The sequence below is a fragment of the Dermacentor variabilis genome, chromosome 3, assembly GCF_050947875.1.
Source record: "Dermacentor variabilis isolate Ectoservices chromosome 3, ASM5094787v1, whole genome shotgun sequence".
In the NCBI taxonomy this organism is placed as follows: domain Eukaryota; kingdom Metazoa; phylum Arthropoda; class Arachnida; order Ixodida; family Ixodidae; genus Dermacentor; species Dermacentor variabilis.
The window spans coordinates 142,707,338-142,733,247 of NC_134570.1; the positions used below are offsets into that span (position 1 = coordinate 142,707,338).

At 41.7% G+C, this 25,910-nt stretch overlaps 1 protein-coding gene across 1 annotated transcript; it reads right to left on the reverse strand.

The window, feature by feature from the left end:
* Positions 1–1,428: 1,428 nt before the first annotated feature.
* LOC142574229 (4 kDa defensin) lies at positions 1,429–21,709 on the reverse strand. The gene is made up of 4 exons (XM_075683373.1): positions 21,675–21,709; positions 19,354–19,430; positions 17,965–18,024; positions 1,429–1,736 (listed from the first exon to the last, which is right to left on the reverse strand). Exons 2-4 carry the CDS (start codon positions 19,394–19,396, stop codon positions 1,615–1,617), a joined length of 225 nt encoding a protein of 74 aa, XP_075539488.1. The 5' UTR covers positions 19,397–19,430; positions 21,675–21,709; the 3' UTR covers positions 1,429–1,614.
* Between the last annotated feature and the right edge of the window lie 4,201 nt (positions 21,710–25,910).

Here is a 25,910-nt window from a genome sequence, read left to right on the forward strand (position 1 = left end):
GACATGTTAGAGGTTCTACTGCATTTTATAAACAAATAAATAAATAAATGAATAAACAAATAAATAAATTCGTAAAGAATATACGACACAGCTGTTCAAAGTAGAAGTGGATCGACAAAGATAATTTATTATTATTTGGTTCTGTAAGAATAGGTAAAAGAAAAATTGCAAAGCTGTGGAGCTATTTCATGTTTCTTTCATGATCAGTTTCTCATGTTCCTCAAAAAAAAAAAACGCCGGTGATCATGTTATGAAGGGATATATGCACAGCACGTAATGTACTGTTCCGGTGCGGCCGTGTTTCTTCGGCAAAATTAGCGGCGAATTATATATATATATATATATATATATATATATATATATATATATATATAGGAAGTATACGATAGTATGTGATTTTGCTTGCGCTCTCGCAACCCTTTAACGAAGCTTTTGTGACGTCGAAACAGCTTTTGAGTGATGACGCTCAAGCATATGGTTGATTTTCGATAGCATCAGCGCCCACACCAGGCCTAGTGGTGAGCTTTTTTTTTAAGGTGGCACATTCCATGTAGATATTTATGATACGGATTGGAAACAGCAGTGGATATCAGAGATCATTTTTGCACAGCTTCTCAATGGGGTTCACGCTATCGGCTCAAATGATAATAGATTATTATTGTATCTTTAGGGCCTCTCGCATGCTCCGTTTCCTTTAATATCTATTTGTCTTTGCATTCTATGTCGGAAGTACATTGCTGCCCCTTGGTTCTCATAATACGGCTCACAACAATAATCTTATGAAGGCCATCTTCGGTTTATTTATTTAATAGTTTTTATTTACTTCTTTATTTATTTATTTTTGCTTTCTCGGGAAATAGGAACACGCATGTTGACTGCATAAATCATTCAACACAGTTTTCGGGACTCCTGAAGACGATGGAAAAGTTTCTTTTTTATGGTTGGCTCAAGGGCCGATCAGGCAGACTGAGAACGGTGGGGAGTATTTAGAGTTGGTCAATATGGTTCCTTGCGTCAATTCTAGCCTCAAGCAAACGTCACTCAGAGGCACCTTAACACGAAACAAATATATCCTACGAGTGCAGCTTTGGAATTTGCACAAGTTGTACAGACAGCTTCATGGAATATTTTGTCAAAGTTTTATCCTCGTTGTCTATGTTGCTGCAGTTGCAAGGCCCACCTTGATGTTCACATTTAAACAAATTCACTGCGTTTACTTTTAAGCTGCTCTTCATTTTTGTAGTTGTGTTTAGCGGTGTGTCTCTGCTTCTCTGCGAACGCAGGCGCGTCGCCAAATCATTATGCCCAAAATAATAAGAATAAAGAGAATACCACAACCCGATCATTCATGCACTACGGACAGTTGAAAACATACAAAAGCGAAGGGTTGAAGCTTCGCGCAAAGCCGAACGCAAGAGCAAAGTCATTTGTCTCGATTTTATTGAACAATGAAAACGCCCGGCACCACAGCTACTTATCATAATACTAAGCATTCCAGCAAGGAGCCCCTTCCAGGGCAGAGTGTCTTCGTACGACCGTGATAAAACGTACGCGGGAATTTTTGTTCTTCCAGGAGGAGCACTCATCTTCGGCGGCTAAAAAGTGGCCGCCTACTTAAGACTTGTAGCAGGTGCATGTCTGCTTTACCAACCCAGCACAGTAGCCTCCTCGACGACGAATGCTGCGGCAGTGGTTGTGGCAGGCTGCCTGGTTAAATGGACAGCCGAAGCCTCGGCCTAGGTCAGAGAAGGAAGGAAAAATAGTCTTTGACATTGCACGCAACAAATGTCATTTTGCTTAGCAAATGCAAGTGCAAAGTTTGTCAAGTAAGTTAAAAAACGCCCACGGAAGGCCCGTAAGCCATGGGTCCCATAGGATTACTTGAAGTGTATGAAAGAAAAAGATAAACTCTAACAGCGTTAAACGAAAACAAGAGACCTAACTCACTTGCATATATTTAAGCGGTTCCGGGACAATCTAAACACACTGATCCGAGAAGGAAAACGGATATATGTGACCAATCTTTATTCTCCCGAAGTGTGTAGGAGACCCCACCTAGTATGGAAAGTATTACATACTGTACTGCGAGGCGACCCCAAAGAGAAATTAATTTTATCAATCACCAATAGAGGTGAGACATTAACAGATACCTGATTAGCGCAATTCTTTTCACGAGTACTTCACATCATTAGTGAAGAGTACGCACGATCCCAGTGGCCTTGAGTACTTAACAACACCAATATGGGATCGTGGGTGTTTGTTTTCCACTACGGTGCACGAAATTATAAGCTCTCTCATTTCCATGCGGAATAGTATGTGTACCGATATTGATGAACTCCAGATACAGCCTGAAAAATATGCTATCAATATATTAGCACCCATTTTATAATGTGTAGTTAACGTCGCGTTCTTTATCGGTACATTCCCCAAAGAATTTTAGACATACAAAGTATATGCGATTTTCAAGGGCGGTGATGTCAACTACTTCTCTAATTACAGGCCAATTTCAATTATTCCCGTGTTTCAAAAATGCATTGAAAGTGTGATATATCAGCGAATGTCCAGCTTTTCAATAAAGCAAGCATTATCACGCCATGCCAGTACGGTTTCAAGAGAGGTTGCTCAACCGAAACGACACTTCTGAGCCAAAAAGGACAGATCTTGCTACCATTTGAAAATTGGCTATGCAGACTAGGCATACTTGTTCATTACTCTAAAATATTTAACTCAATTAACCTTCAGTCCTTACTTCCGAAACTAGAACATTACGGTTTCAGAGGTACTTTCTTAACACTTCTCACAGTACTTTCATGATCGTCGACAGCAAATCACTGTTAACGGTTTTCTGTCTGAAGTAAACCCAATACATGCGGGTGTGTCAGGGCCATTTCTCTTCAACATATATGTGAACGCTATAGTAAACATGGACACTAAAACAAAATTTATTATAAGCGCAGACGATAAAAGTATGTGCATAAGTGGATGTGATCCTTCTAGCCTCATAAAAAAAGGCAACGTAGCTTTAAGTAAACTTCACGCTTGTAGTGTCGCCAACTCGTTAAACTGAAATGCTGCAAAGACCAAAGCAGTTTTATTTCACCCTCGGCATAAAGCACTCAAAATAACCAGCAGTTTAAAGCTAGGGTCATCAGATATACCAATATCGCGTGAAGCTTAAAGTCCTGGCGTCGTTTTTGAAAAACACATGACGTGGACAGTGCAAGTAAAGGAAACATTAAATGAACTTTCAAAAACTATAGAAGCTTTGTGCAAATGTCGCTACATTCTGTTTCAGCATGTAAAATTGTTAATTTACGAATCCCTGTTTTTGTCTAAGTTATTGTACTGGTACTTGGTCTAAGGCACGACGGCACAAACTAACACTCAGAAACTAAATAAACTTCAAAAGAAAGCCCTTCGCAACATCATATAATGCTGCATTCGACGCACACACAGAGCCAATCTTTAAGGTTCTAAATATATTGCCAGTGAATGAACTTTAGCGTACAATGTTAAATAAATGCAGCAAATTGGAATTCAAATGAACCATTCATTTCTTTAGTGAATTTTCAGAACCATGATAGCATGAGCATGTCCGCATATTGAAAATCCGCTAAATTTGTTTGGTGCCTAGAACCCGCACAAAGTACGGCACTCAGACGTTAAAATATCAGATACCTGCGCCGCTTAATAATCCAGAGTTTTAAATATAACACAATACCACACTTATTTGCCTCATTTGCTTCGCTCTGATCTTCTATTTTCGAGTGTTTTCCTTTCGCAACACGATGTGCAATCTCATGCCATATTAATGTACTGATGTGAACCTGTTTGCGTCTACAAGCGCTTATGCTCGATGATTTGTTCTATTTTTCTCTTTTTAATAGCATTTGTGACAGTAGAAACTGGTTTAAGATCTTTCAGTTAATACACGTGAATTCGGTACACTCTGCGGTTTATTTCTGTTGACGTTCTGTATTTAATATGCGCATTGTCCGCCCGTACTCGGAGTTATAGACCTAGTCAAGCCTGATAGATGCCTTTTTGTCTCTATCCATCAAGTTTCTTTGACATTGATATAGATTATTTATTTATTTATTTATTTATTTATTTATTTACTGAAGCCAATCGCGGGCTTCGCGTACACGCGCTCAAGCGTGCACAGATCTGTTGAAAAGGGTTTCGGTTCAGTGGAGGTGATGAATCCCCTAAAATGGCACTATAGCGAATTATAGCCAAGCAGACGAGCACCTGGTTCTTCTCATACTCGTTACCATCGGAAATATGCATGTGGCAATTGCTATTCATTCAAACATTTTTAGGTTACAGATACGCGGACGAGGCTGACGTTATAAGCCGCTCTTACGTTGTGAAAGCCCCTTGGCCACCTGCACTCTCCGCAGGGTTAAAATATTGGACAGAAAACCAGGCACAAATAGTTGTAGGCAGGTACACAACATGGCCTAAAATGGCTAATTATACAAATTTTTATCAGAAAGTATACGAAACAACAGCAGAACTCCATCACCACCACCACCACACCCACCACTATCATCATCAACGTAAGCAGAAGCAGCAGCCTATGTTAGGCCCACTGCAGGGCGAAGGCCTCTGTCTGCGATCTCCAATTACCCCTGTCCTTCACCAACCAATTACAACTGGCGCCTGCGATTTTCCTAGTTTCACCGCCCCACCAAGTCTTCTGTCGTCCTCGACTGTGCTTCGCTTCACTTGGCACGCACTCTGTAACCCTCATGATCCACCAGTTATCTAACAACATTCCACCTGCAAAAGGGAATTAAATTTAGAGGTCGTGATTCGAAATATGTACATGGTGTTCCGGTGAATACTTTCAATTTTTTTTAGATTACCTGCGACAGATAGTACAATACTACTTCGTGAGCTAATCTACTCAAAGAGGTGCACATTACTTGCACAAGAAATTAAAGCGAATATTTAACAAAATACCAAAATTAAGTAGTTAAGTTTGCGGCTAATTACCCTATGGCACACCTTGCAATTTACAAATTCTAGCGGGTGAGACTTCAAAGCACATCATCTTGAAAAGAGTTGTATGGTAAACACCATTTTCGAGATACGTGCCGTAAAACTGGCTGTTAAAATGCACTGTTGTTCTGCTTACTTTCTTAAAGGGAGTGAACCTGATTTTGAAGGATCTAGTTTTTTAAGGCGCAACGCAGAGCTCACCCTCGTTAGAGGATACATCTGCAGCGGTTACCTTCAAAAGCGCGTGAATATTTATAAAGCAGAGCTTATCGATTTGAGATGCCTCTATAACAGTAGAGTCCCTCCTTCAGCAACGCTGAGAAGTAAGAGCGGTATCGATAGCCCGCTTCGCAAATTACGAAGGCCACCATTCGTTCTTCTTTCACAGGAGTGAGTGTAACGTGGTTAACCGCCTACATTTTGATCTTTTGAACCACTTTTGAAAATAAAAAGCTGGTACAATAAGTTAGCCTTGCTGTGCAGGCATTTTTTACACTTGTGCTGCGTTCTTAGCCATGTACACACCTACGTCATGGCTGGATGGCTCCCATCGTCGTTGTTCTGTCGATAGATGAGAGAAGCCAGCTCACCGTAAACGAACGCGAAGGCGGTATCACCTTTCCGCTCACTACACATGAAGGATGATCTGCACATTGCAAGTCAGTAGAAACTAATAATTATAAAAAGTATACTACATTTCCATACTAATAAAAAACCCGTAAACGCGTACACTAGTTGAAGGTCACATGGTGGGCCTCTTATGCAGCGTCATGTTTTTGCCTCATGGGGCGCCAAAGGTAATTTTTTGCAACATTTAGTGATGGAATAAAAATATAAATGCATGATTGATGAGACTAATATGGTTCGTCTTAGCCACTATGATAGGACATCATTCCATCAGTGGGGTTATCTCGATTCCTCTTCTGGGCAATTGCCTGTCCCTTTGTATATAAGTGTATAAAACCTTTAGTGTATAAAACCTTGTTTTATACACTAAAGCACAAAAGTAACTGGTATGCCGATGAAATTCTCCACAAATTTTAAGCATTCATATCTCGAAACTGGTGTGATCATGAGAATTTTTTCGAGACGAATCTGCCTTCTGAACTCTTCAGCTAGAAATTTGTAAATTGCAATATGTCTCATAAGGCAATTAGCTAAAATCTATATGTGGCCCTTCCGCCATTAAACCACACACATTCATTCATTCACAGCTAAAATCTTAATCAGTGAATCTTTGTTATTTAGTCAATTATGCGATTAAATTATTTTGCAAGTAATGTCCGCCTCTTCGATATACCAGCTCATTGACAGTAATTGTATTATCGGCCACTGGAAAGTTAAAAAAAACAATTGAAAGTGGTCGCTGAGACACCCGGTATAACGTTAACGTGTTGTCTAAAACTTATCTAAATCTGTCTCAACAAGAGGTGTACTCATACGTGTCGGGAATAGACAAATTTATATTTCTGGAATAAATGTTGTATGTTCTGGGTGTCATATACTTACAAATGTGGGGAGCAGCCTTTCTTTTTTTCAGTCTAACTTCATTTGGTCCTCGTCGGTACATAATTCTGGACTTAAACTTAGAGCGCAAACACCGAAAACGAGCCACAAAAGGAAAATACGACACACACTGGCGCTAACAACTTCTTTAATTATTCGTCGTCGATGCATATATAAACCCTAGGCCACACAACTGCGCAGGCGCGCATATTACATTACTGAGACCTGCCAAATTATGACATACGCAAATATGTTTTCGTATGGCCTACTTTTACTTTTCAATTATGACTGTGGGGATGGGGCATCCCCCCCCGGGACTGCTAGATACGCATACGACAAGCATGGTGTCACGCACGTACAGGTGCATCGCACATCTCACTCGATGACCCTGAGCACTCGCGGCCAGAACGCTGACGTGATTAACAGCGCCGGCAGCCAGAAGCGAACGCTTCGTGCTGCCACAGATTCACCGCGAGAACACCTTTCACGACTAAATAAGTGAAAGCAGTTTCGAAAGTTCTGGGAACCTCAATTGCATTATTGAGGTTCAATTGCGCTATTGACCTATAAGCCTATAAGCCTATAAGCCTATTGCGCTATAAGCCAGTAGGGTATGTTCTGAGGAGGGCGGTCGCCATACGGGCCTCATACGCTGTTTTACAGCATAGCTTTTAGTGGATATTTCTCCCAGGATCGCATCCATGTCATCATCATCATCATCATCAGCCTGGTTACGCCCACTGCAGGGCAAAGGCCTCTGCCATACTTCTCCAACAACCCCGGTCATGTACTAATTGTGGCCATGCCATCCCTGCAAACTTCTTAATCTCATCCGCCCACCTAACTTTCTGCCGCCCCCTGCTACGCTTCCCTTCCCTTGGGATCCAGTCCGTAACCCTTAATGACCATCGGTTATCTTCCCTCCTCTTACATGTCCTGCCCATGCCCATTTCTTTTTCTTGATTTCAACTAAGATGTCATTAACTCGCGTTTGTTCCCTCACCCAATCTGCTCTTTTCTTATCCCTTAACGTTACACCTATCATTCTTCTTTCCATAGCTCGTTGTGTCGTCCTCAATTTGAGTAGAACCCTTTTAGTAAGCCTCCAGGTTTCTGCCCCGTAGGTGAGTACTGGTAAGACACAGCTATTATATACTTTTCTCTTGAGGGATAATGGCAACCTGCTGTTCATGATTTGGGAATGCCTGCCAAACGCACCCCAGCCCATTCTTATTCTTCTGAGTCTTCTGATACGTGCAGTGGTGGCGTAGAGGTAGAACACCCGCCTCGCGTGCAAGAGGTCCGTGGTTCGAATCCCGGTGCCGGCAATTTTCCACCGAATTTTAAAAAAAATATAAAAATCCGCGTGTTGATAAAATTCCACAAACAGGCCTGGAGTGTCACCTGATCCCGGTGACCAGAACCGGTAACGCACTCCCTCACCAGAGCAGGATTGGCCACCCTGGTGCAGTAATTGGCCACAACCTCCTATGAACACAACAATCAAACAGACCAAGTAGCCCGAGTCAATGTCTAGATCGAGACTTGAAACACTACTGCCGACTTGCAGAGGTGGGGAAATTGACCAACTGTCACCGAGTAAACTCTGTATGAGATATAAATACCAGTGATGAGTGCGCTGAAGAAACAATGAGGCAGAGACTCTGCGTGCAGCTGGTCGAGGGGTCGCACACCTCTTATCAGGGCATCGAGACGCTTTCTGCAGACCCGAGTGATCTTGGTGGAGACTCTAGGCGAATGTATTCCCGGGTTTGAAAAGTAGGGGGCAAATGACCTACTTTGCCCCCTAGTCCTGAGAGTGGGGGAGGGGGGTCCAAGTGCCCCCCTTTGCCCCTACCCCGGTAGATATGCTTGTGTAAGTTATTTTTAAAGGCGGTTTGCCTTAGACCAACTACCGAGACTACTTAGAACACGGTTTTACAGATCGGAATTGTCTTTGAAGAAGACAGCCAAAAAAATTCTGGTATCATCAGCATGAATCGCAAATTTAGCGTCCTTGTTGATACATATAATATAATTTACACATATTATAGAGATAAAAAGGTGAAAGTATGTTACCATGCCGTGCACGGAATATTACGTTTCGTTTAAATTTGAGGTTACATCATTAGGCGAATAAAATTGACATTTATTTTCAAGATGTAACTTTATCATCTGAAGGAAAATCATCGATTATTACGATATTCAATGATGCGAAATCTAAGTGCAGTTCTATAGAGCTTTTCATCGGGCGAGAAGGAAAGGGTGCGCGGGAAGCCTTTCCTCCTCTCTGGCCTGTGCGATCCGGCATGGCGCTGCTTGAAAGTATTGCTGTCGCATGCGGCAGAACCATTTCGAGATGTTTTAGATCGTACTTTGTGAAAGTAACGCAATGTCCGTTCATATAAAGTCGTGAGGGAGGCCTTTCGGTGCATCGGTAACTACAGTGCGTGGAAGTATCTGTTGGGGGCGCAAACACGCGACGTGCATTATCAGCCGCGAAGTGTGTATGAGTTGCGAACTATTTTGCGTAGATCAATTTTAATTCAACGAAGAGAACCGGCGCCTATGTATTACCAGCATGAAATGGTAAATCCGCTCACTATATGATCGCTTGGCATAAGGACTAAAACATAAGAGCGCATGCTTGCGGACGGCCAACCTAACCAACCACGGAACATCTAAGTGCAGGTGTTGTCAAATATCAAAAGAGAAAATTTCCGTAATACGTGTGGCTGCGTCGTAGAGAAGAGAACGAACACAATCGAAAAAAAATTCGGTAACCACCTCCTTCTCGAAAAAGAAACAAAACCGTCTAACGCCCAGTACTACCTCGCATAGTCGCGCCGCACAACGTTTATAGATCTATAAACGTTGATGCCGCATGCTTGGACCACGCGCTATATAGAACAAAGATACCTGCAATCCGGTACCTACCACTAAGTATGCTCGCGCAGTTCGTAAACGGCCGCTTTGCTGGAGAAGTACAGTTCACATTGTAAGGTATGCTGTTATTACTAACAAAAACTATATTATTCGTGGGTGGAAACCTCATCCACCAAACCAAGTAGTCAAGCAATATAATCTGTAGCTAGCAGTTAAAAAGCTTGTCAAAGTATAACAGCACAGCTCCTATCGTAGCAGAACGGTACCCACACTGTTACGATCGTCGCGTACGTTTCATTGCTCCTAAACCGCAGCGTAGAACTAGTGGATATTACTGCAATAAGATCACATTAGTGAATGGCTCTGAGGCTGATTGTAGGCTCAAACATGCGCGCACACATCACACTGCGTGCTCCGTCCACTTCAACGCTACCAGAAAATCCGGCCATGCCGATTTAAACAACTTTGGCACGTCTCATAGAAGCGCTTTCCACGTAGAAGACGCCACGTCATGCTAAATAGACCGCACGAGCGCGAAAAAAAAAAAACTCCAGAAACTACCGCCGAGTGTATATTTGCTATGCAAAACGGAGCGCTCGTCCAAGCCAGCAGGCTGAGTGCCCATAGATGGTGCCACTGCCCAGCAATATTTTTTCTCTATGTTTTGTTGCGGATGGACGCGCTTTTAGGGCTCCGTGGCGGCGACGAAATCATAAGTTTTCGTGCATGCTTTGAGCTTGCTTCTGATTTTCATTTGCTGATTTTTTTAGCGTTTAAATAATAATTGGGTGGTTTTCTTCTGTTTTTTTGTCGCTCTCTTTTTTCTTGTGTGCGGGTGTGTTTCCTGTACATTTGGTTTTGCAGGATAGTCAGAGCGCCGTTTCGTGCCACGTGCTTCAGCACGTGCAACCGGGTGGGACGTACACTCTTTATAGCCTCTAAATAGTATCTTGGAAGTGGCAAGACTAATACCTAATACTGTGTGTGTATTGGTAGGAAAGTGAGAGCATGGCCGCGTGGTTGAACACGTGCGAAAACGTGTCATACCTCAAGTCTCTGCGGCATTGATTGCTTTTAAAACATTGGTGAGAATTACTTTTCGACATTTTAACGATTTAGATCCTTTGCATATCTGTTTTTGCCAGAAGGCACGTGCTCTGTATTATTATAATATTATGGTATTTGCATTAGAAAAAGCCGTGCAATACATGGCAAGAAAGCCGGGAAAGCAGGCAGTGCGCGGGGGGTCCTTCAAGGCAGATGAGGGGACGGATGAAAATGGAGAGGGAACCGAGTCAATTGGCACACCCTGTGATGTCGATGCTAGGCTGGAGAAAATCAAAGCTTTCAAGGGAGAGCTTGTCAAACAGGTTAAAGAGCTGAAAAACGAGCTAAATAGGGAGTGTGATGTACGGAAGGTAGCGGAAGAAAGACTTGAAGCAGCCGAGGAAAAGCTGAACAGGGCCACCATTGTGAACGAGAATGTTCGTGAGAATGGAACGCAGTGCCCCGACGTGACCGGAGATGGAGTGCCAGCAAAGTGCGCGGAATGCGTGCAATGTAGTGAGGGGTTAGCTGGAAACAGCGACACCTACCTTGAGGCCGCCACGTGGAAAAAGCAGGAGTGCATGGGTCAGTGGCCCTTGTCAACTCTGAATCACGCTGAAGAGGACAAAGGGAAGCAGGGAGACGTAGGAGAGAGTGAAATGGTGATTATCGCCGGCGACTAAAACCTGGATAATTGAAGTAGTAACTTAGTACGATAAAACCCCGGAAACAAGAAAGGTGGACAAGGACAAGGCCTGTCCTTGTCCACCTTTCTTGTTTCCGCGTTTTATCACGCTAAGTTACTACTTCAATTATGGATGAACAACTAGCCCAACAATTAACTCTTCTAGAATCCAAACTTGGATGAGTGCTCCGAAGTAATTGTGGAGAGAGTGAAAGGAGATAAAAGAGTGGCGGTAGGAACATTTCCAGGGCGGACGCTGCGTTCTGCATGGAGCGAGCAAAAGGAAAGCTCGCGGAAAATACCCACGTGCTCAACTTTGTCATAGTAGCAGGTGGGCTAAATGATGTCCTAAACAGGAAAGTGATAGCACTAGTCTAGCGCTTCTAGAAGGGGGTGGACGACTTGCGCGAGCTGTCCCCTCAGGTGGAGACCGTGGTGTGCACGGGGCCGGAAGTACCTGTACGTGACAGTCACATACAAAGAGCGGTAGTGGCTGCTAATAAGGCGATATCGAAAATGAGCCGAGAGAAAGGCTTCGACGTTGTCGAAGTAAGCAGGGAATCGAGAACGTGTGTTGGTTCTCAACGAGACGGGATCCACTTCAATTACAGGCTTGCACGAGAAGTGGGCTTGCGACTTGCTGGTCGCGGTGTCGATCTTTTAGAGGGCCCATGGGCACTCAGGAAGGCAGAGTAGGTAGTAATGAAGACGGTCCCCTAAAGGAACCTCAGTAGAGCATCGCCGTCAATAACAGAAACATGGAGGAAAGCAAGAAACAGAGCTCGCAATGCAATTGGCTACATAAACATGCAGGGCGGCAGAAGAATGGAAAAGTGGGCAGAGATTGAGGAAAGTTAAATAGAGAACAAATAGGGGTATATGCGGTTACAGAAACGCACCTTAGAGACTCGGAAGAGCCGCCAGTGATTGAGAATTGTGTTCGGGAACGGTGCAACAGAACTAAATCGGAAAGAAAGGGAACGGGAGTCGGAATGGTCATCCATCAGGGAGCCACATGGAAAAGAGTAAATTCAAAATGTCAAGAGCATCTTTGGTTATCAGGTACAACGATTGGCAAAAAAACTTGGCTGGACGTTACGCACTTGTAGACCGCAAATAATCGCATAGAGAAGAATAAAGAGTTAGTGGAATGCATAAGCGCTGATATTAAGGGTTTCGGGATTGGTGCTGAAATTATCCTATTAGATGACATGAATGCGCACATACAGGATTTAGATGGCTATACCGACAACAACGGGAAGTCAATGCTATACCTTTGTGAGCAACATAACCTAGTTAACGTGAATACAGGACCTAATTGTGAAGGGCAGATCACGTGGGAAGTGGGAAACCGGCAATCAAACATTGATTACTGTTTGAACACAGAAGGAACTCATAAGTTGAGAGAAATGGTCATTGATGAGGAAGGGTATAGCAGCACAGGGAGTGACCATAAATGCGTCATTTTGAAAAGGGGATATGTAGTTGGGAAAGAGAGCAAGGAGTGCAAAATGGCAGCTCCAAATTTGAACGCTGAACAAATAACAAATATAGTCACTAGATACGAGGAAGAACTTGGGCAGATGACCAAATAAATTTATTTATTTATTTAGAGAATACTGCAGACCGCATCGGTCCAAGCAGGAGAGGGTACATACATTTGTTAGTAAGCACTATGCCTTAGAATCAGCAACAATGGTGAAGTTACAATTTACATCTAGAAAATATAATAACAAAACTTAACAATGTTACAATGCAAATAGACGTTGTGAGAGTACATGCCCCAAGCGCAGGTACATAGACAAAGAAGCAGACTCTGCACAGTTAATAAGTAATCATCATTTCTAACCTTATATATATATATATATATATATATATATATATATATACAGGCTCTCAAAAAGTTGAAGACAGGAGAGGAGAATCATGAGGCAGGGAATGCCAGTCGGATATTGTTTTCGGGAAAAATGAATGTTTGAAGAAAATCGCGCTTGCAAATATTGCCTTGGTGCTATGACTATGTTTATATCGTGTGGGTCTGGTTGTGTCCCTTTCGAAGTAGTGCTGTGGCTGAATGCCTAGTTTTTGAAAACACAAGCAGGGAAGAAAGCGCAGCCGGGCAGCCTTTCTTCTTCCAGCCAATGGCTCAAGGCCTGCCTGATGTAACATGGCGGATGGAGAGTACCTTCGCTTATACCGGTTATATGTATACTTTACTGCTAATCTCTGGATTTTTTCTAATTTATCTATGTTGATTGTGGTGTGTGGGTCTCATACTATGCTGGCGTATTCAAGAGTAGGTCTAACAAATGATTTGCACGCTTGAAGTCTAAGTACGCTTGAAGAATTGTCTCATTTACGTTTTAAGAAACCTAGCTTTTTCCTTGCAGAGGAGCATATGTTGGAGATATGGGACGGCCATTTAAGATCAGATGTTAAACTCACGCCCAGGTATCTGTATACTTCCACTTGACTAATTATGTTGTCCCCAATGCCGTACGTAAATTTCATTTTGTGGATCTTATTCATAGCACATAAATAAACGGTTTTATCATAATTAATTGTCATATCCCACTTGTTAGACCAGTCTGCAAGGAGCTGCAAGTTCGAATTTAGGACAAGTTCATCGGAGACAGAATGAATGCTTTTGAAGATAATGCAGTCATCGGTGAGTAACCTGGACGACGTGCTTACTTCCAGAACACCTAACAGGTCGCTAATATAAATATTAAATAAACAGGTCCCAAGACTGAGCCCTGAGGAACACCTGAGCGAACATCTAAGAAACGGGAGCAGTTGCCATTAATTTTCACATATTGTTTTTATTTTGTAAATATGACATAACCCAAGCGATGATATAGGAAGGGATACCCATTTCTCTCATTTTGGTGAATAATGTGGAGTGAGGAACCTTATAAATGCCTCGGAGAAATCCATAAAAATTATATATACCAAACCGCCAAGGTCGAGAATTTTCGTTAACTTATGTACGGTATCAATTAGTTGTGTAGTAGTGGAAAAACGTGACGGGAAGCCATGTTGTTGCCAATTATTTAATTCGTGTCTAGAAAGCTGTTAAGGTATTTGAGTACAACATGCTCTATTAATAAAATAGCGGGAATATAGTGAGCTTCTAAGTGTAATAACGACAGGAATACGGAAAGAAAAACAACATGTTCGTTGGAATGGAAAAAGAAACTGAAAAGCTGGTGGAACAGGGACATACGAGAAGAGATCGCTGAACCACAGAAAGCATCCCGAGAGCACAGGCAAGCAAAGAAGGCGCAGTTGCCGTAGGATGAAGTAGACAGTCAATGGAAAATATACCGGAGAAAAAGTCTGTGGTTCAAATACTGGTGCAAGGAAAGATAAAAAGTTAAAGTGACCGTTGGTTGTTAGAAATACGTGAGAAAAAGAAGGCCGCACCTAGGATATTTTGGAATCATATCAAGTTATTAGGCAGGAAGTCAACAACAATACAACAACATATCCTAGACGAAGATTGAAGCAGACTGGAAGGAGAAAAGGCAATAAATTAAATCCCAAAAATAACAGCCGAATCTTTCTAAGACAATGACGAGGTTGTATTTGAAGAAAAAAAGAGCATGAAAGAGATCCCGGTGGAAAACGAGCTCCTAGCGACAAATTTCAACTGGAGGAAAGCCGAAGAGAAAATTCCTAAGCGCACAGCCACAGGGCGAGACGAGGTTCCCGTTAGTTGTATGAAGTTGTAAATATGTATGCAGACAGTTGGCGCCAAAGTCGAATGAATCTAATTTTTAAAGGTAAGGGAGAGAAAGATAAAATTCATTTCTATAGACTGTTGACCATTACATCGGTAATATACAGGCTAGCAATGCAGGCAATCAAATTAAAACTGCAGGCATGGGCAGATAATAATGGCATTTCGGGAGAACGCCAGAATGGCTTCAGAATAGGTATAGGCGTTTAGATGATAACTTATTTTGTTCTTACTTAGTGTATTTAAATATCAAAAGAAGAAAGCGGACCGTTATATGTGGCCTTTTTAGACATTACAGAAGCCTATGACAACGTAGATCGCAACATTTTGTGGAATATTCTGGAAGATGAATGTTTAGATGACGATTGTCTACAGCTTTTGAGAGAAATTTACCTAGAAAATACCGTTTGCGTTGAATTAGAAGGGAGGAGGAGCGAGGAGGAAGTTGATATCAACAAGGGACTGAGGGAAGGGTGCCCTTTATCCCCACTGCTGTTTACGATGTACATGGCGAGGATGGAGAGGGCGCTAGAAGAAAGTAATATCTGGTTTAATCTCATACAAACAGGCGGGTACAGTAGTAGAGCAGCAGCTTCCAGGTTTATTCTATGCGAACGGCATTGTTTTGTTGCTAACAGGCAAAGGGATTTGCAACGTCTGGCCAGACAGGATATGGAAGGATAAGGAAGGGTAAGGAAGGAAGGATAAGGACAGGATATCTGTGGACAGGAAGGCAACAATTAAGGTTTAAAATTTAATGTTAGAAAATCAGGTGTTATGGTACTCAATGAAAACAGTGAACAGACAGTGGCAATACAAGGCCAGGAAATGCCTCGGGTAACAGAATATGAATGCGTTGGTATATGGATAAACGAAGGCATTATATATATGGAAACGCAGGAAAAAACAATAACAGTGAATGGGAAGAGAAATGCAGTCATAATGAAGCACAGAGCGCTATGGAGGTACAATAGGTACGAGGTGCTGCGAGGTAAGTGGAAAGGTGTAATGGTTCCAGGACTTACTTTTGGAGCTGCGGTTGTTTGCTTTAAATCAAGGGTACAACTAGGACTCGATGGGAGCCAAAGGTAAGTGGGGCGCCTGGCATTGGACGCTGACGGGAAGACTACGAATGAAACTGAGCAGTGTGATATTGGCTGGACTAGCTTTCAAGTGATGAAAACTCACAGTAAAATTGAGTATGAAGAACGACTGAGGAATGTAGAAGAAAGCAAATGGGCTGGAAGAGGGTTGAGGTATCTGTAGAGGAAAAACATTCATTCACAGTGGAGGAAACGAACTAGGAAGCTTACCAGCAAGTATGTGGCCTGTAGGGTGGGCAACACAGCAACAAAGAACGTCAAGCGGAAAGTCAGAGAGGCTGAAATAATCTCATGGGTGGCGGCAATGGAAAAGAAACCTGCCATGAGTAACTCCTTAAGAGGAAATAACGAAATCAGGAAAGAAACAATTTATGATAACTCAAAGGGAAGCTCATTACTTTTCGAAGCGAGATTGGTATGCCTTAGAACACGCATATATAAAGCGGTATATAAGAAGGAAGAAGAAGCATGTGCTTGATTCGGTAAAGCTAGGGAAACTATTGTGTTTGTTTTATTAGAATATGAAGACGTCTGCCCTGTGGTCGATTTAGACACCACTGACCTTCTTGAAGCCCTCGGGTTCAGCGAGAGCAGTGGAAAAGTAAACATGTCCGCAATAGGGATTAGTAAGTGGCGATTGGAGGATCCGTCGAAAGAAAGTAGGGAAAAGACAAATAACGGAGACCTACAAAAGCAAAGTTCGCAATAGGGGATTAGAAAATTTGGTTTTGGGAGTTCATAGTGTTTTTGTTATTTTTTCTTGTTTAACCTAGATAGGACATTAGGCAGTAGAACAGAAAGAACAGAAATAGGGCGGTGGCGCAACCCACCGCCCTATTCGAAAGGGGACGCTCATAACAACCATCCATCCATCCATCCATGGCGGCACCCACGAAATATAGAGCCTATCAGTGTTTTCATGTCGCGATATATTGGCAGGCGCAGGGAGTCTGTCTCGTGAGGCGTGTTGCAAACGGAACGAAGTATGGCACGACTGCCTCACTAAACGAGAAATCGCGAGAAACAGCGCGTGAGTGACGGGTGGTGACCGCAAAGAGACCTCCGCTAACACAGCACTTTGTTTTCATATATGGTACCGTTAGACATGCTGGCAGCTTGCCATCGGTGAGCAGACGGTACTCGTTACTCTTGCGCCATCTGGTAGCTATCGTCGCTGCAGGGCGGCACTACTTTTTTCTCCTCACACTTTTGCCATACCCTCCTCCTCCACTTTCCGCCTCATGCTTTCAGTGTAACCTGCTCCTCCGCTTCTCTACTCGCGCTCTGTTCTCGTTTCACCACCCGCTGCGCTGCGCGTTCTCTCTTTCATCCTTCGCTCTTCTCGATCGGCCAGTTACGTAGACGACGCCGATGCCGAGGGACGCGGACTGTCAAGGCAGAAAAGGGCGCCTAAGAGCTGGTTTCTAAAAGTCGCCTAATGCATGGTCTGTGAAGTTTCTTTATTATAAAATTGTGATCAATATGTCCAAATGTGTGGCTAAAATAAAGAAGGTACAACAATTATCTACGCTAAAAATTTAGCAAAATGTACTTTTGAGTAAATAGGGTGAGTGGCATTGACTTTTTTTTCTGCAATTCGTACCGAGGTGCGCTACTGCATTTATTGATTATATCAGATGCGTAAAGATACTAGTTGGTGTCATCAAATATAATATGACCAAGTAGCTGCGAGAAAGGTGGCACTTGAAAGCAATAAGCATTTGTAAGTATCAGCGAGGTAGCAAAACAGTTCGAAAATGTTAAGATTGATCCAACGTATATCTTCAGCACTTGTTCGTTAGCGGTTTTAAGACTTCAAAAGTTTGACATTATTCCCACCTTTAGTTTAGGTTTGGTAACTCGCTGTCTGGTTTGGACGCCATCTTACTCATCAGAGCAGGGTATTGAAGAGCTCTGTCTCTGGAAGCGGAGAACCAATTGCGATAGAGCAAAACAATGTTTTTTTAGGAGCTTACGAAGCTACTCACGAACTCTGACGTGACCCACTTCCAGCTCGTCGTTCTCAGCAACCGCATGGCTAACGAATCCTGCAGAAGAAAAGTGTAAACTAAAGATTTAAATGGCTCTAAACACTTCGTTTGGGTTCAGTATTCATTACGCGTTACCAAAACCTACCGCGCTTCAAGGAAGATGTGAGTTGTAGTATGCGTCAACTTTTATACTATCTGGGGCTGTTCAAGATATTAAAAAAAACGCTATGTGCTTCTTCTACAGTGTGTACTGTTTTTTGTGCGACAACATTATTATGTGTATGGTTTTGCTCCAAATGTTTGTTTTTTAAAGCCCACAAGATCTACTCGAATAACGTCGCTAATGGTAATTTTCATGCCAAGACGGACATCATTTGCAAGAAAAACTGAAGTAATCTTGTCACTAATAATGTTAGACACATTACCTAACTTCTTGGTTAAGCGCCTATATTGTAAATTTGAAAGAAAACTGGCTGCGCGTTCGTACATTTCAAAACGACCATGTAAACCGAAATAGTTGGTCTCAAATTATTTGTTGAATTTAGCTGGCTATCCCCGCAGCACTACGAAACGCACATCACGGAGCAGCACTCCCGTGACGTAGTAGTGGGGTGTAAATTTAAGCTGCTCTCACACTTACGTCTTCCCACGATCTTATTCCCCTCGGCACTATGCGAAACTCGCAATTGGTTGCATAGTCATTTCAGAAGCAGAGACGAGACGCACCATTTTAGTGCGCCGTGTAGCCCAGCTTCCTTTTGTGCCACCCTGCTAGGTCACAGGATGGTTTCACCACGAGCCACGCTTAGTAGTATTGCGTGCGTAATGAGGTAAATGCAACAAATATTTGACGCCGATTATTTGGTCCTACATGGCCGTTTTGAAATGCTGAAACACCGAACTAGCATTTTATGACGATTTTCTTCAGCTTTCCTATTATATTTATAGTAAATTTCACGCTGTATATAGTTCAATTATTGAATTACTTGATTTAGTTTCTTTTCTAAGTTATGTCCACCTGGACACATAATCAACGTTTACTGTCGTCATTCAAGTAAATTTTGTGGGCTTTTTCCTAAAGAAAACAGACTATTCGAAGTAATAAAAAAACTCACGGTGTAATGTTCTGTACGTACTAAATAAAGCATTTTATTTGTGTAGTCCCCATTTTTTCTGTGTCTGCTTCACCCGAAGTAAACATTGTTTGGGAAGAACATGCACATTTGATACTCGAAAGAATGAAGAGAGGGAGAACAAGGCAGATTGAAAAAGCGCGTTAAAAAATTTGAATCATTAGATACATCTTTTAATGCCTGCTACACGTATAGTGTTCTTCTCGGGATTTCATAAAAACAGCGCAGTTAACATGCAACTGGAGCAACTTACCAGTGAACAACATAAACATAAATACTGTGGCTAGGATCTTCATATCGGCTCGCTGCAGACGGAAATCGGTCGGCGACCTGAGTGGCATGGAGATAAAAGCTGCTTTGTAGAGGCTGATGCAAATGTTGCCGAACACTGGCGAGGCGAATAAACTAAGTTTTTTCGCAGTCTTGGCACGAAGCTTAAATATAGACGGTGGGTTCAGGTATGGCAGACTGCAAAAGACACACTGCATCATTACATTGTGGACGTATGCATATCCCCCGATGAAACTCCTCAGTTATTATCCCTTTGAAGAAGACGATACATTGATTGTTTCTGCCGACGTATCTACTTACTTGAGTGGCCACTGGACTCGTTCCAACAGAGAAACAAGAGAATATTATTAATATTATTCGGTTCTAAAAGATAAGTACTATTAATACAGAGAAAAAGTCGGACGAAAAGTCGGACGCAGGATGCGCCACGCGTACTACACTCTTCACGAAGATAAGAAGAGCGCCCACACACACACACACACACACACACACACACACACACACACACACACACACACACACACACACACACACACACACACACACACACACACACACACACACACACACAAGCGCGCGCGCACGCACGCGCAAACACACGTACTTTTGCAAATAATTTTTATAGTATTTTTAGGAATTATTGAGGACGCTAATAACAGTCGCTAAAAGAAAAAAAGGAAATAAAGGAACTGTATTGCGCATAGCTTTTATCGGTATGCACGTAATGACAAGAAACATATAGAAGCTTTCTTTTCAAAATAGGAGAAAAAGAAAAGAAACGGTAAGGTTTCATCAAGCGTCGTGAACGCATTCGATAATTTACTGAAGGAATACGCGCAAGACCAACTGCAATAGTTTGATAAGATGTCAATCCGCTGCGGTGGCTCAGTGGCTTTGGCGTTGTGCTGCTTATGGCCGAAGTCGTGGGTTAGATTTGCAAACTTAGTGACGGCATTTAGGCAGCAGCAAAATGCAAAAAAAAGAAAAGAAAAAAAATAGTAAAAAGGCTCGTGTTAATAAAAAGGCTCGCACATTTACACGCCAGTTAAGAAAACGCTGATTGTTAAAATTAATTGGATTATGGCATCTGTCAGCCTCAGTGTTGCTTTAGGTCGTAAAGCCACATGACTCTATCAGTGCATCATGCTAAGATGCCCAGTTTATTGCATTGGAAAAAGAATTTCTGTAAAAGTCACATTTAATTACTTCCAGGACAGCGCGATAGAAATGCAACACAGCGCCTTATAACGCGGTTCATAGGCTTGCACATTTTCATTGGTACTAGATTACGACGTATAAGTCGATTCTTTAGTTCCATAGAGTATTTACTATCCATGACAGCGACTAGGTGATGGCGTACACATGCTAAACTACGATGCATATCTTCTGAATTTCAAATTTTGTATTTTTCTTCCGAATAGGGGTTAAACAATCCTTCCGTTTTTGCGGTGAGTATTGCGTCCCAGGTTTAATTTTCAATACGAAAGAACATGTTTTCCAATTTTAGGTGCTACATTAAAGGCCACTGGTCAACGCCATCTTTTGCAATAGAAAGGTCGCAACAATACTTTCACTTTTTTTCATTTCTTATTTCGTCTTCTTCTTGTCCTTTTCTTCCTATTATTATTATTATTGTTATTATTATTATTAGTAGTAGTAGTAGTAGTAGTAGTAGTATTGTGCAATGCACTGCATTTATGAAGTAACGCCAGAGCATCCATATCGCAGCCGTGAGGTTCTTCTATACAGCAACACTTGAAGCGATACTTTTTTCTATTTCTTTATGGACTCCAGGATTACCTGAAAGGCTACGACCACACGACTCTTTATAACTCTGTCCGTACATTTTCCTTTCTCCGTGTAGCGTAGCCAACCAAATTACTTTTTCTGGCTAGCCTAGCTTACTTTGGTTTTCCTTTATATTTTTCTCTTACTCACCTGCCAAATGTACACTAACAGCCATTTCAGACAAACTGCTGCGTCATCAACGGCGCGTGTGGTTATTATAATGAATTAATGCATTCTAAAATTTTGTGTGCCAAAGGCATGATTTGATTACGAAGCATGCCGGAGTGGGAGACTCCGGATTAATTTAGAACACAAGGGGATCTTTAACGTGCATCTCAATGCACGGAACACAGTCGTTTTTCCATTTCCCAGCCATCAAAATGCAGCCGCCGCGGCGAGGATTTGATGCCGCGATCTCGTGCTTAGCAGTGTAACACCGAAGCCGCTAAGCTACCGCGGCGGGTGGTTATTATAACGCGAGCAAGCATTAGTTACCTTCTTTTTGCCAGGTGCGGTGGCTGACTCTGAACCAGGCTGCACATATAATAATAATAATAATAATAATAATAATAATAATAATAATAATAATAATAATAATAATAATAATAATAATAATAATAATAATAATAATAATGTTTATTGCCACAGAATATACAAAACAACGCAAGCAGGCTGGTCTAAACCTCAGTTGGCTTGAAGGACCGTGCCGAGGAATGGCAAGACATGGCAAGAAACAAAAATTCATAAATTAATGAGACATGTAGAATAAAGAAACAAAACAAATGACAAAGAAATTGAATAGAACAATATAACATTTGGTTTATCTACTTAATACAAAAGAGGTTGAAGAAGTAAATATTGTGATGCAAAAATGTTCTGTAGGTTAATTTCAACACATATGATTTAATAATTCTTTCAGCGTGCTTTTCAATGTCGCGTTCGAAATATCGTCAGCCAATTTGTTAGAGATGTCCGGCACTTATTCACAGCGTCTGGCCTCCCCATACCTTGTGGCTGAACAAGGAACTACGAAATGAACGTGTTTTCTAAGTTCTCTTGTGGCGGCATTTTTTTTTTTGTTTGAAAGAAGAATTCCAAAAATGTTTAACGACAACTGTTTCTATAAGCAAATAGTGAAAATTTGGTAGACCAAGTTGACGGAAGATATTTGCAGCTGTTATTATTGGGGAATCGTAGGCAAAATTATAAGAATATTTCTTATGATCCTGTAACCCTGCCTCTCCAACGATCCGAACAGAAGCCGTAGACTGTAATGCCGATCTCAAAGCACTGTAACCCAGTGCATGTACTATAATATTTTTATAGACAAGGGTGCGAAACTTTTCATATTGAACAACAGCCAAGCTACTGACCTCAGTTCAGAACAAATAAGTGATAAGTGATGTTGCCACGCTAAGTTACTATTGAAATATATTCCCAGATATTTCACGCAGTCCACGTAAGGATAGGCGCACATTTGCAAAAAAACACAGGCCGACTCATGTAAGTAAAGATGCATGTTAATTACAATAGTCTTGAGTGTAGAGCGAAAACAAACAAGTTGTGGTTTTCGAGCATTAACAACAATTCCATTATTAGTGAACCAAAGCATTGCCTTGTAAACGTCATTTTTCAACATTTCAGTGGACATCTTGTAAGAAAGATGTTTCGCCAGTAACAGTTTCGTCAGCATACTGGAACACGCAACATTTGGAAATTGCCAAAGGATGGTCGTTAACAAAAATATTAAACAACAATGGCGACAAAATGGACCCCTGTGAAACTCCAGCTTCCCCCCCCCCATCCCAGTGACAGCTTAGAACTAAAACGCCCTTATCATCGGTAGCGACCACTTGAAATCTGTTACTCAAGTAATGTTCGAGAATGTTAGGAAAAGGCCCCCGAAATCCCCAGAAATGCAGGTCACTTAACAATATGTGATGATTGAGGAATTCAAACGCTTTCGCTACATCTAAGAACAGCATACACGCGAATAGATTCTGATCGAATACCGAGAACAGTTCATGAGAAAATTCATCAAGCAGTGCCACAGTACCACGCCCTGATACAAAACCAAACTTCGATCCCTTATGATGGAAAACTTGTGAAGAAAAGAAGGCATAGTGTGGAAAAGAAATTTTTCGGAGACCTGAGCAATAACAGCCAATATAGAAATTGTCCGGTAGTTTTCAATACTATCTTTCTTCCCCGACTTGTGTAGTGGTAAGACAACTGCAGTTTTTAGGCACTCTGGAATTTCGTCACCTTCCAAAAAACCATTCAGAATATGCAAGATAATATGTGACAGTACATTGAATTTCCTTCTGACGGTGTGTAAAGATATGCCATCATATCTTGTGGGCTTGTTAGAACAGACACTGTAAATAATTTCTTCCAGATCTTCAAACTTTTCTGAAGAAAAGCTGACGCAGATATAGATTCTTCTAACAACCAAGTGTTTGTGAATGGAAAGACAGCTCTTTGGGATGCTTTAACAAAGTGCCTGTTGAAAGCATCAGTCACTTCTGCGGGAGGTTGCTGAAGAGCACCGAAAACTGACCGTTTACTGGAGCTCACTCCTCTCAGATGATTTACCAACGACCAAGTTTTGGTTACATTATTTGAAGATTGTTGGAATTTATAAAAAAGGGAAGAGCGTTTGGCGCCACGCAGAAGAGCAACAACTCTATTTCTTGCAGACTTATATTCTAAGCGCAGTGCTTGGTTTCGGCGATTTCTTCTGCAGCGTTTCCAGAAAGTGTCTTGATACGAAATGGAAGCAAACATTTCCGTGTTCATCCAGCAGCGACCCTTTCTTATCGGCCTAGCTATCAGCCATATGCAACGTAATTCAAAAAATTTCAGTTGCGTACCAATCTTTCATACACTTTTCACGACGAATTTTTTTTTTGGTTAAGGGTGCCCAGTCAAACGAACCGATAAGCTTATCAAACTTGTATTGATGAACGAAAGGGACAAGGCATTTGCGCTTCCCAGATGCAGTTTCGACCGACGGCGTTCCATACGCGTCCGGTAATGCAAGACAGCATGCTACAAATTAGTAGTCCCCCAACCATTGTAGAATATTACATCATCTAAATGAACCGCTGGGAGCTCTGACCGCTTTGTGATCTAAACAGGATTTCACTAGGCTATTATTAACTAATTCCACTCTAGTAGGAGCTCCAATTGTACATTCCGGACCATAAGCGGACTACGTAATAAATAATCACAAACAGTCAATTTTGCAGGGCATAAAATATTGATATTCAAGTCTCCGATCATGCAGAAATTGTCCACTGAGCTCAACTGCCGGAGAGATTCCTCAAGCTCTGCAACAAACCGTGAAAGGCTGCATGAGGGTGGTCGATAAAATGATAAGACATGGACAGATAACTGCCTCTTACAAACTTAGACCAGCATAGATTCGGCATCTACAAAAGATGCATCAACAGAAGAAACTTCACAGTTTTCGTTTACATAGAGAGCAATACCTCCGCCATGCCACCCGCTTCGTGTGAGAAAATGTGGGGAAATCCCCGCAAGGTAAACGTATCAAGGCAATCCTGGGAAACATTAATTTCTGTTATCCCCAAAACGTTTACAAAGATAGCTGCCGATTCAGCGAGAAATTAAAATTCGTCCCAGTATTTACACTGACTTCAAAGATTAACGATCACAACCGTAAAATCTTTATCAGAACCGCACGGGAATTTTGTTTTAAATGAACTGAAGCCCGGTAGTTTACTGAAAGAAAAAGGCATGTTGGCTAATCGATGTGTTCCAGGTCTGCTTGATTACCAATTCGGACAAGCGACGCTGTTTTATTATTTTTCACGAAGATCTTGCCTCCTTTCGTCCAACAAAACCGATAACCCTCCCCATTTCCTTCGTTACGCCTTTCCAGAAGTCATCACGGTTAACTTTGGTCAAGTTACCGCTAAAATAGATCTTTGGAAATGATGCACCTTCACGTAGTTTCTTCAGCTTTCCCCGCGCTACATGCCATTTTTCCTTCCAAATTACAGATTTAAAGCGCACCAAGACCATAGGTGTACCACCGATTTTTACTTTTAAGCAGTGTACGGCTGCAATATCGTCAGATGAAAACCCCGAGAGGTCCAGATTTGCTGCCATTTGCGTAATTGTTTGTGTTAGGCTTCCGTTACTTTTCTTTGGCGAACCGTGGATCTCAAAATTCTTTAGTCTGCTGGACTGAGCACTTTCATTTTTGTTTTCTTCTAGCTTTTGTATTACTGCTGCCATAGATAACACCGTTGGTTTCAGAGCTTGCAGTTCAGCGTAATCAGATATTTGACGTTTCTCAATATCCTCTTGTTGTTTCAAAACAGAATCGTACTTCTCGGACAAAAACGGCACTGATTCTTCAAGTTCCCTAACTGATTTTGATACAGCCATGAACTCTTCCTGCAGCAATAAGAGAGAATCAACCTTCTTATGCAGAATCGGCAAAGATCGGAAACTTTTTCTGATTTCCCTTAGCTCATCCAACAATGAAGACTCTGAATAATAATAATAATAATAATAATAATAATAATAATAATAATAATAATAATAATAATAATAATAATAATAATAATAATAATAATAATAATAATAATAATAATAATTGCCATCTTATAATCTTCGTACATCAGAAGGCAGGCCCGTCAAAGGCAAAGAAGTGGCGTGCGTGACTTGGCCCGGCACTTCGACAAACAAAATAAGACA

Coding starts and splice junctions, on each gene's coding strand:
- LOC142574229 (XM_075683373.1), bottom strand. CDS start 19,396: ATGAAGATCCTAGCCACAGTATTTATGTTTATGTTGTTCACTG. Junction 18,025..19,353: donor TATGTTTATGTTGTTCACTG/GTAAGTTGCTCC, acceptor TTTCTTCTGCAG/GATTCGTTAGCCATGCGGTT. Junction 1,737..17,964: donor AGTGGGTCACGTCAGAGTTC/GTGAGTAGCTTC, acceptor TCTCTGACCTAG/GCCGAGGCTTCGGCTGTCCA.